The 12,701-nt window shown below is 33.7% G+C and overlaps 1 protein-coding gene across 50 annotated transcripts in view; it reads right to left on the bottom strand.

The window, feature by feature from the left end:
• RIMS2 (regulating synaptic membrane exocytosis 2) overlaps positions 1–12,701 on the bottom strand; it is a 752,291-nt gene that overhangs the window by 174,197 nt on the left and 565,393 nt on the right. For 26 of the 50 annotated variants that reach the window (XM_055348803.2, XM_055348807.2, XM_063708917.1 and 23 more), the window contains one exon: positions 9,239–9,339. The exons of the other annotated variants lie outside the window; for them this stretch is intronic. In XM_055348803.2, coding sequence (XP_055204778.1) covers positions 9,239–9,339 — 101 coding nt within the window. The remainder of the gene's footprint in view (positions 1–9,238; positions 9,340–12,701) is intronic. 50 annotated transcript variants of the gene reach the window in all.

Below are 12,701 nucleotides of genomic sequence, written 5' to 3'. Positions count from 1 at the left end.
AAGTTTTTAACTGTAGATCTTTTATGCAACAGGAGAGACAAGAAATAAATGAGAATTTCTTCCAATGAGGCAAGGAATAAGTGAACAGTCGTTGCTTCTATCAGCTAAATCATAATTTATACATCTGTGTTTACACATACACTTACTCATACCCTAAAGCTCTGAACTCAGGGTTCAGAGTTTTAGGGTATGAGTAAGTGTATGTGTAAACACAGATGTATAAATTATGTGTAAATACATTATAATTTTATATCTGCCTACAGGTATATCTATACCAATAGACAGATATTTAGATTAAAATTTAAATACAATTAGCTTGCTAGGGAATATAAACTATACAATAAGAATTTTGGGTAAAAAAAATTTGAATAGATTTGGAAAAAAGACAAATCATTTTTAGGCTTTTAAAAGTATCATTTTTTTAAATTTTTCATCCTTTTCTCCCCACCTGTTTTTAAGATTACCTTAAAGATATACTTATCTATCTCTACTAGATTCCTGATGACAACAAATATACACTGGAACCCCCAAGGGCTTTGGTAAGTGGAAGTTATCTGTTGGAAACAGTGTTTCTTCCTTTCGTCCTTCTTTCCTATCATCATCGACACCACCACCACCACCACCACGACCACAACCATCATTATCATATCACAGCTAACGTTTACTGATTGCTGTTACATATCAAGCTCTGCTCTAAGACTTTAATCTTTATATGTAGACAATCTTGAAAACAATCTGGCTGGGTGTGGTGGCTCATGCCTGTAATCCTAGCACTTTGTGAGGCCAAGGCGGGCGGATCACTTGAGGTCAGGAGTTCAAAACCAGCCTGGCCAACGTGGTGAAACCCTGCCTTTACTAAAACTACAAAAAAATTAGCTGGGTGTGGTGGCGCGTGCCTGTAATCCCAGTTACTCGGGAGGCTGAGGTAGGAGAATCACCTGAACCCGGGAGGCAGAGGTTGCAGTGACCTGAGATCACGCCACTGCTCTCCAGCCTGGGCAACAGAGCGAGACTATGTAAAAAAAAAAAAAAAAAAAGATAAAAGAAAACAATCCTTGGAGGTAGGTACTATTATAATACACCTTATAGAATAAGAAACTGAGGCACAAGAATGTTAAGTAACTTGCCCAAGGTCATACAGATAGTATAAGAGGTAGGGTTTTAATCTAGGCAGTTTGGTTAAGGAGTCTACACTTTTAATACTACTCTGTAGTCTTTATTTAACCCTAATCACTAAAAATATATTGAAGAGTGATTATCAAACTGTCCATATATCTCTATTACTGTAAACAAGACTTCAGAATTTCTGCTATAAATGTATGTCTGCTATAGTTATTGATAACATTGTGTACCAATTGTAAGAAATTATACTTCCAATGGCTCCTTCTCTCTTGACATCACCCCTTCTTTTACTTATCTCATAAAGGAAGAAATTATACAAACACATACAGAAATTTTTAGTTACTTTTAAATGCTAGTTTGATGGATGATTAATATCACACAAATGAGAAATCTATCCTTGCAAACATGAATTAAAAAAAAACTATAGAAGGGGGAAAATGGGCATAAATGATTTTAAAAATGTAATTTTATCCTTTTTCATTCGAAACTATGACTCTTTTAATTAGGCTATATAACCATGTGGCGATTTTGTAAGTGGGACTGAAGGCTTTAATCAGGCCTTGATAAGATTACCATTAGCATCTCGTGCAATTCTACAGCTATATTATATAATGCTGCTCTTATTTGCTAGCTTAATAACCTGGATTTCAAAATCTAAGTTTATGTATCTTCATAAATATACTTGGTAAAGGAAGTACCTCAGGGTGATGTAAAAATAAAACATACACGTCAGGTGACTAATTAAAATCCTGGAGGATGGCTGGTTTGGACAAGCAACTTAGACAGCTTAGAAGACTGTGGCCTGGTTTGGGGCCAGGAAGCAACGAAAAGTGTGCAATACTTGGTCAAATGTATCCTCAGCTGGTGGAGAGGTGGGGAGTATAGTAGGCGGCAGTATCATTGAGTACTCAGCATACTCTCATAGTTTCGTAGGCTAGTCTGGCATTTAAGAATACTTCCAAGTAATGTAGGCTGTCCTTTTTTCTCTTATGCTCCCATATCAGCAGGTTCACTGATTTCCAGATATTTCTCTTGGGATTCTGCTATAGGACCTGAAGTTATCTGCTTGCTGAGGCATGAAGAAATAAATAAAATAATAGGAAAATATGAAAAAGTAAAATAAGAGTTTATAGAAGTGATGTGTTTCATTGAAGAAATCCACTGGCATAGTCTCTGACATCTTCATCAGTACAAGATAAGATTACTTGACTTGGCTTGAGTTGAAAATCATGAGTAAGTGATCTTAATTCTAATTCAAAAATAGAAAACCATTCTGCTGGATATCTGTTAGACTATGCCTAGCAGGCATTTTTTTGAAAATCTGAACCCAACTTCTGTTCATGAAACAGTAGATTGCTTATTCCAAACAAGAATGCTTCATTCATTACTTTCTATTTAAAACATCTTATTGTACTCCCTGAGACTGCGTTCACGAGATCATGCCTATTAGAATCCTCTTGTTCTATTTATCAGAGGATTCCATCTTACACATGCACAATGACGTCTGTTTTACATGAATACTAGGTTTTCTTGGTAGCTTGAGAACTGACGCTGCAGCAGCTCTTCCTGTAGCAGGCACAAAGCCTGGCTCTATCTACCTCATCATGTTACTGGGCTGAGTTACATACTAACAGCAGCTCAGTTTTTCTCCCTAAGAAAAATACTTTTCCCCAAGTATTTTGTTTCTATCACTGCTGTAAAATTAAAACATAACTCTTATTTCTTCATGTCTACATTATATCTAAATTCATGTATTGTCATGTTTCTTCTTGATAATATATATAAGGCTATCTAATCTACATTTTAAAACTTGCCTTTTATAAACTTGGTCTTAGTTGTCAGGTCCATTTATGTCATCACTATTAATGAGTATTTCTTTGAAAACACCCACACCCATATGCATGTCTATTAATCACTTTATCAGGGACCAGTCACCTTTAATGTCAACCATGATAGCATAATTTCTTAATTTCAGTAATTTGGTTTGTAATTTTTCATCACATATTATGTTCCAGTCTCCTTTAATTTAAAAAAATCTTCATATCTCCTTAAGATTCATAAATTTTTTTCCTCTAAATTTCATTTTTCCTTTTAGATTTGTGCTACTTGAATCTCCTTATTTGAGAGTAAAGGGAACATTCAAAGATATCTGAGCCACACTAAAATCAATAAAATCATTTTCCTTATCTTAGTCATTTCTTTATCATTTCTTTTTGGTCTTGTCAGATTCATATCTGGTGTCTATTATTATATTTGCTGTTGTTACTATAAAATAATAACTAATATTAGCTGCATTATTTATTGAGCATTTACTAGGTGCTAAACAATTTATATACATCATCTCATTTAATCCTCATCACTACCCTATAAAATAGACACCAAAACCTTGTTTAATAGATTAAAAAAGCTGTGAGGTTAAACCTACCCCAAGCCACCCAGGCAGAGTCCACTTGACCCCAGGCTGTGCCCTTTCTAATACACTACTCACCCATTGCTGCCACATTCTGATGATATTTGAGACTTAAAGTATTCCTGACTTACATTAAATTTTTGAAGAGCTCATATATGACCACTTGTAACAAGCCTCAACTTTTCTCCCCTCATTGCCTATGCCTTGAAAGTCAATGTAAAATACTTAAGGTTAGCACTGAATATGTCTTCTCAGTGTTGAGAAGCGCATAAGCGCTAATCAAATGAAACAAACAGTTTAGATAACAGTGGCATTTTAATTGACCAAACATACTTTAACTATCTGAAATATTTTCTATTAATACTGCTTATAAGTCCACCAATTTCAGTTTATGTTGTATTTATAAGGGCTTTTTAAAAAATGAAGCTCTGTGTTGTCATTCATATTTTAATGTAAACTAGTTTAATCAAATTGCTTTCCCCAATACATCTTTGAGATCTGTGAATGGGTGCCTAAAAGACTAGAAGCCTGGGAAAAAAGCCACAGGATATAGGTGAAAAGTGCCTAGGGTCAGGCATGCACAATAAATGGAGACAAACTTTCTTTTCCTTTATTTTATTACATTGTCCTCTGTTCTAACCCAATCTACTATATTATGGGTTAAATAGATTATCATAGGCTTCTGGCCTCCATTTGAAGAGATCTGGGCAACTCATAGATTATACTGCTTCTTAATTCCAGGGAGACAAATAAGAGAATGGAAAATTATGATATAACTGCTATAATAGGAGTAAGACATTTTTGTGATAATTTTGTAGAAGTATTACCACAACATACTCCTTAAAAAAGAGCATTGTTTTTCCAGAGAAATAAGCTTTGAGTTCCAATAAATACTGTGCCAATAAACATTATTTGTTGAATGAGCCTTATTTGTTGAAATGCTATGGGGCCACTCTTTCAAAGAGTATCTTCATAGCAATATATAGCTTTTGGGAACATTTAAAAATATTAAATATGGCAAATTTAAAAACTAAAGCTCATATGTTTAAATAAGCATTATCAAATCATCCATATTAATTTCCATGTATAAATACATTGTTGGACTTTTAAGTATTGATAATTATGCCAATTTATCATTACATAACTCACAGAAGGGTAGTTGACCTGTGGTGAACCATAATTTACACTGTTAAACTTAATAAATCACATTTTTCTGAGAAAATAAAGAGGAAAGGAAGTTGATTTTATAGAAAAAATATGTTGATCCTTAAATTATTGCCAAGAATAGATGAATCACATTCAAGCTGGGATAAAAAAAGTACAAGAGGCATGCAAGAGTACATTGAGTATAATAAATTCTATTTTGAAGGAAACTCCCTGAGAAATCATCCACTGATTAACTAGAAATCATGTCTGTATATGCCTTTGCTGCTCTTATTAAAAATAGACTCTCTTCTTTCAAGTTTTCTAGTATACTGAAAATATTCTTAGAAAGACAGTAGCTTAATAGGCATTGCTCTATAGATGCTTTCAAAGTGAGTTACTAAGAAGATTTCTTTAAATTTAGTAGGAATTATTTAAAACTATCAATGCAGAAGTCTTGAGAAATTCAGGGAGCAATGCCATTTAGAATGTGAACTGTACAGTTTTTTTAAAAAAAACCTAGGCTAACAATTAGATTCCACACAGGGCTTCACAATTGTGTCACTGGAATTTCAGGAATACAGCTCAGGAGACAGCATATGCTTCATATGTCTGAGGCTTTGGATTTCATCACAGTTATGTCAAATTTGAAAAACTAAATTAGCCCAAGTAATACTTTCCATGACTTAGTGGCTATGTGGACCTGGATAGATTACATAACCTTTCTATATCTTAGATCCCTTATTTGTTAAATGATTTTCTTCAGCAACTAGATCTAATGTTAAAACACATAGCTCAGCAGGAGGCTCTATAACTTGCATTTGTTATCAAAATAAAAAGTAAAGAATGTAAATATAAGCTAAATAGCCCTCATCAAAAAAGAGAGAAATGATGTTGAAAATTTTAATCTAAGGAATTAATTGAAAATTAATGTAACTTAATATATATATATGTCTGAAGAAGATTCCTCTGTAACTTTCTCTTTGACCTATATCGGAGGAAGATGAACCTCAGATGATGGGGAGATAGGTGATCCAGCAAAGATAGTTCCACATCAAGAAATACTTTGTTGTGGTACAAAATAGGGTTGTATTTTGGAACCCCTTAAAAAGTTGTACTTAAGAGACTTGATTATATTTTGAGGTAAGCTGCCTGCATAATCCTGGCAACAGAAAACAGAGTGATAAGTATTCTACATTCAGTAGGATTTGTCAGACATTATTAAAGGCCTTATAAAGATGTCAGCTCATTTATTCTCAAAATGTCTCCATTTTCTTGAAGACATCATTCACCTCTGGCTTCTAGTTGAAACCCTAATTGAGGAAGTAAACTCAATTATCTAAAGGATAATTTTACAATAGTTCTTCACCTTAGAGCAGTAATTCTCAAACTTTAGTCTACATCAGAATCATCTGATAGACTTGTTAAAACACAGGGACCCAGCCGGGTGTGGTGGCTCATGCCTGTAATCCCAGCACTTTGGGAGGCCAAGGCGGGCAGATCACGAGGTCAGTAGATTGAGACCATCCTGGCTAACACGGTGAAACACCGTCTCTACTAAAATAATATAAAAAATTAGCTGGGCATGGTGGCGCGTGCCTGTAGTCCCAGCTACTCAGGAGGCTGAGGCAGGAGAATCACTTGAACCCAGGAGGCGGAGGTTGCAGTGAGCTGATATGGTGCCACTGCACTCCAGCCTGGGTGACAGAGCAAGACTCTGTCTCAAAAACAAACAAACAAACAAACACCACAGGGACCCCAACTCCAGAGTTTTTATTCCATTGGTCTGAAGGGGCCCCAGACAATTGCATTTCTAAAAGTCTCCAAGTGATGCTGATATTGCTGATCTACTGCCTTAGAGAATATCTAGGAAATTATAATGCTTAGTACAATTAATTTTTACCAATATTTATTTTTTCCCAACTTAAAATGATTGCTGTCAAAGATATAAAACTTTGAAGCCTTAAGCATTCATTTATTCATGAATCGAAGTAAAATCAAAATTAGAAAAGAAATCCCAGCTATGCCTATAGTATTCCTTTGGTCCATCCAATAAATTTCGGTCAGGTTTCTATAACAAGAATCATTGCTATTGCTTCTAAGAAACTTGTCTTTATTGTATGAGCAATGTAAATCATATAACTGATCAAGTTTCCCTTTCTGCCTTTGCTGCTTGTTAAGAAGTTCAGTGCTGACATATAGCCCACATGTAATGGGTATGTAGGATCTTACACTTACTTGCTGCTTGTTAGGAAGCTCAGGGTTGACATTGCCCACATGTAGTGGGTATGTAGGATCTTAGACTATACATTTTTTTCACAGACTTTACTTCTGGAGTTACCTTGTTTTATCGTGACTTTATTTTCTCTTGATCTTTTCTTCACTGACAATATTATTGAGACTATTATAAGTATTTTTATAAATCATCTACATTCCTTCCTGAAGTATAGTAAAATATAAACCAACAAATTTATGTTATCTGAAGACACATTTACAAAAAATTTAGTATCTTATTTTATCAGGACTTTATGCTTTGGCCTCTGGATTATAGAAGGTGAACAGATGAGAGACTACAGCATAAAAAAACCACAAAAGGTCAGGTGTGTCTATTTAGTTCTAGGCAGAAATACAAAACAAACAAATGAAAAACACAGATATCATTTCTGATATCCAACTCAAATAGTTAAGAATGTTCTAAAATATTATAGCATTATAGAATTATTTTCTACAAAATTTACTATACCTGTTTGAAGTTATTCATATTTTCATTTTAGTGAAAAAGTTCTAGAAATTTAGAACCTACTGAGTAAAGCCAAGGCTATTTTAATTTGTCTTAAATTTACTTTTGTCTGGCTTTAGGCCTGTGACATTTCCAGTATATCAGAATTCTGTGATAAATAACTTTGTATGCACTATGTTGGTAATAATGTAATCTGGGGAAGAGACTGGTAGTTTAGAAGTAGATGCTGATGTTAAGAATCTCTGCCTTCTCTATGTTGTCTTATTGAAGAAGCTAGAAACTGGTACATATGTACATACCTGCTACATATGTATACCCAACATAGCCACTTATGCTTTACTTAATTAGTTCTTGAGGTTATGAAGGGATGTAATGTAATAGAAACTGCAGATTAAGTATGTAAGGATAAAACAGGCCTAACTTTTAAAAAATCCAAATTGCTTTTCTCTATTACACGGAGACCACAAATATTACAACTATAATGATTCAATTACTAAGTCATACAGCATATAACAGCTACACGTTATGAGTAAATTTTGCTATTTTAATTCTTTTATTAAATCTTCAATAGCTATATCAGAACAAAGTATTTTCATGACTTTGACCACGAATAATATCAAGCAACTAAAAATGTCTTGAATATAAAAAGGTAATGGAGTACAAGAACAATGAAATAGGCCGGGCGCAGTGACTCACGCTTGTAATCCCAGCACTTTGGGCTGAGGCAGGCGGATCACCAGGTCAGGAGTTTGAGACCAGCCTGGCCAACAATAGTGAAAGCTCGTCTCTACTAAAAATACAAAAATTAGCTGGGCATGGTGGCGCATGCCTGTAGCCCCAGGTACTTGGCAGGCTGAGGCAGGAGAATCGCTTGAACCCGGGAGGCGGAGGTTGCAGTGAACCAAGATTGCACCACTGCACTCCAGTCTGGGCAACAGAGTGAGACTCCATCTCAAAAAAAAAAAAAAAAAAGAACAATTAATTAATACTTTATTTCCTCCCTTGGTAGACCTCATACTTCAACTTATTCCCAAAAAGTAGTTAAAAAAGATTCATACCAAAAGACTATTGAACCTCTAACAGCACTTCGTGAATATGTACAGAAGCTCTTTGCTTCATGATGGGGTTATGTCCCAATGAACCCACTGTAAGTTGAAAATGCATTTAATACATCTTCTGAACATCACAGCTTAGCTTAGCCTACCTCAAACATGCTTAGAACACTTAACATTTGCCTATAGTTGGGCAAAATCATCTAACTGAAAGACTATTTTATAATAAAGTATGGAATAGCTCATGTAATTTATTGAATACTGAAAGTGAAAAACAGAATGGTTGTATTAGTACTTGATATATGGCTTCTACTGAATGTGTATGGCTTTTACACTACCCTAAAGTCAAAAACTTGTAAGTTGATCCACTATAAGGCAGGCACCATTTGTATTTTGTTCCAATAATTCAGTAATAAACCAGATTCCATTAAAATACTATAAAATGGGAAAAAATCTATATGAAAGAAAACCATAAGATCATTTAAGTTCTTAAACATTTTTGAGGGGCTATAGATTTTACAAAATGAAAAATTGTAAAAGATTTGTCCTTCAGATGTTTAATCTTCTGTATTTTATAATAGTTTTTTTAAGTAAGGCAAATTCTATTGCTAAAAGCTGTATACAAACACATAAATTTTAGCACTTAATAATATCATGGGGCCATGGCATTATATGTTTGTGTCTGACTAATCTGCATTTAGTAGTTTAAAAGAATCTAACTGTTTCATATGATTGATTATTTTACAACTTTTAAAAAGAAAAATATCTTGCCTTCAAATGGTAATCTTGTTCCAGTCTGGGATCTGATCCGGCTACCTGTTTGTATTTGTTAATTTTCATTTGGCGATTTCTCTCCTCTATATCCATAGTACCTATCGAGTAGAAAAAAACCCACAAAATTAATGTTCAGTTCTTATTTCTGAGTCCAACTTACAGGATGTATAAACGAAGAAATGCTAGGCTGGTATATTACTTTCACTCAATGTAGCATGTACAAATTAAATGTCATATTATTTTAAAGATTTATTTAAAGTATACAATTTCATAAGTAAAAACATGATGTTAAATATGTAAAATAATTTCAATCTGAATAAAATATAAATAAGTTTAAAGAGAAGATAACAAATCTTCATTAGATAGAAAACAATTTCTGGTACGTGTATGTCCAGAATACATTTGACTGCACAGAAATTTGACAATAGTAATATCACGTGAACTCTGACTTTTAATTCATCATGATTTATTTATAGGTATTAAAGTTATAAGTTGCTTTCAAATACAGTTTTAGAATTGCATTTAGAAACTAGTATCATAAAATTAGGCTATGCATTGAAGCAGTTTGCCCCAGGATATGTGTGAATCCAATTATCAGAAACTTTTGAATTTGAATTTTCTAGAACTAGGATCAACAAAGAGGTTCTTGTAATAATACTGCTGATAGCATACCATGCCAGTAAAGGCACAAAGTATGACTGAAATCAATTTTATAAAAAAAATTAGAATATAGAGTTAAGAAAGCGAGATGGTAAGCCTCTTTCAAAAAGACATTAATGCCCTCTGCAACAGGTGCTACCTAAAAGACATCAGTTGTAAATATTCAGAAGGCCTTCAAAAATTTGGGTTAGAACAAGAACTAAATTCAGTTAGCAAATCCTAGAAAACATGAAAAAGCATTTTGGAAGTATATTTATGGGGCAGGCACAGTGGCTTATGCCTGTAATCCCAACACTTTGCGGGGCTGAAGCAGGAGGATTGCTTGAGACCAGGAGTTCGAGACCATCCTGGGCAACATAGCATGACCCCATCTCCACAACAACAACAACAAAAAATTAGCCAGGTGTGGTGACACATGCTTATAGTCCCAGCATCCTGGAAGGCTGAGGCTGGATTTGAGACCAGGAGTTGGGAGGCTGCAGTGAGCTATGATCACACCACTGCACTACAGGTTGGCCAATACAGTGAGATCCCATCTCAAAAAAGGTACATTTGTCATTTTTAAAGGAAAGTTATAGGAATATTCCATTTCTCAGAAATATATATAATTTAAAAATCTCGATCATATACTACAAATCTACATACTGGGAAAAATGAGCTTAGTGAACTCAACTGGATATCCATAATAAAATGTCAGTAAATTCACACAGTGTGTTTAGGTAGGAATGTCAACATACACACACACCCCTTGCTTAAGATCATGACTTTAAAACTGCGGTAAAGACAACTAGACGTAAGCGTGCCTATTAAAAAATAGGTATTTTAATACTTACCTGATTTTTAAAATGGAATAAAGGAAAAGGGGATTAAAAAGGTACCAGTATAACTAGAAGTTATGGTATCCCCTCCTGAGCCAATATTTTTAAATTGTTAATGTTTTAATTTTTTAGTATTACTCTCTGCCCTGCAAAAATCTCATTGCATATTAGATAGTTCTTGTTAGTAACAAATTTTAAAGGAAAATCGTTTAATTAAAATAATATGAAAAGGGAAGAAAATGTTTCAAAAAGAAAATCTTAGATAAATATACAAAAAACTTACACTATATTACCTCTAAATACCAGAAAATTTAAATCAACTATTCAATAAAGTGAGACAATTTCTTCCTTATAATAGTCACATGTTAATAATGATTTGACTAACTGACTCTGAGTCAAATTTGAAAGTGAGGAATATTAATGCTAGGTTAATATAATTTGAATGACATATAAAACCAGGTGAGTGCCTCCATGATGTAAATGTGAAATATAGTCAAGTACAAATACCTATTAGTCTATTAAAATACAACTTTGGAATTCTTTGTACTTCAAAAGATATGTTCAGGTAAACATGTCTTCTCCAAAGGCAAGCCAATAAAAAAATGAGCCCAACATTACAAAATGATGGGTCCTAAAATAATATTAGCTATAAGGTGTGTTTGGAAAGTTTCTCAAAAAGTTCCATGTTGATATAATATAAATAGCACCAATTGACAAGTTTAAACACACACACACATATATATAGATATAAATATGTAGTGATAAATATATACGTAGAAACAGGTATACACATTTTGCAATATTTAGACTATTTTCTGGATGGCAACATCCTAGGAAAGCTATATTAAAATTCTTTCTGATTACTAGGTAGTAATGTGAATAACACTGGCAGTAGTTGGCAAACTTTTTCTGTAAAGGGCCCAATAACAAATATTGCAGACTTTGTGAGCCATATGGAAACTGTTACTCTGCCACAACTCTGCCACCATAGCATGGAAGCAACTGCAGACAATGCATACATAATAAGTGTGGCTTTATTCCAATAAAACTTTGTTTACAAAACAGGCAGTGAGTCAGATTTGGTCTCTGGCATATTGGTTTAACAGCGCTTGCAAAAGTGTCTTTCTCTTTAGAATGGTTTAAAAATTAGGTAGAATCAGATTTATGCAATATAACTTTTACTTAACAGACCACTGGCAGATCTAAGGAGAATATTAATCTGTTTTTGCTGGATAAACAAAGCAAGATGCAAATAGAGCTTTCTAACCATTTAAATATGTCATCAATTAAATTACAATCTCAAACAAATCTCTCATCTCCAGACCCAATCATCATCTATAGACAGTTCCCAAATTGGAAAATTCTTTATTAGAGTCTTAACCAATGAAATCTCAAAGGACTATTTTAGTCAGCAAACTTGAGTAAATATCCTTTTACCTTATAACTTCAAATCCTCCTAGAAGACTAACCCTTGGGACAAACAGTAACCAAACAGGTCTCCCTACCCAAAAATTATTTGGTTCATACGAAGTCTTCTGTTCCTTTTCTATATTTGTAGAAACTATTCCTAAAAAGAAAACACTCCATGTAGAATAATAACCTTAGAGAGAAAAGTCTCCTATAGATAAAGTGATCCAGCGTAGAGGATTCTTCACCAGCAAGGTGATTTTTCTTTGCTGGTCCTTTGCTCTATCTAAGAAAATAATAATCCAGTAATAATATTTTTATTTCAACAAAACTTAGTATTTTTTTTTCTTCCTTGGAATGAAAAGCAATTTAGAGAAATCAATAAAATAGAAGGGCTGTTCACTAGTTGAGGAAAGGATCACATAATTCCTAAATTTTGTTTCAGCTCTGATATCCTATATACACTCTATAAAAGGAAAATAAATGAAAGTGATAAAGTGAATGAATTTTGTTCAATTTCCTCTCTCTTTCTCTCAGATTGACAGTAAAAATCTGTATATACAAGGCCCTCAAAA

The sequence above is a fragment of the Gorilla gorilla genome, chromosome 7, assembly GCF_029281585.2.
Source record: "Gorilla gorilla gorilla isolate KB3781 chromosome 7, NHGRI_mGorGor1-v2.1_pri, whole genome shotgun sequence".
Classification (NCBI taxonomy): domain Eukaryota; kingdom Metazoa; phylum Chordata; class Mammalia; order Primates; family Hominidae; genus Gorilla; species Gorilla gorilla.
The sequence above is the reverse complement of the archived record's forward strand: the minus strand, read 5'-3'. Positions and strand labels throughout refer to the sequence as shown.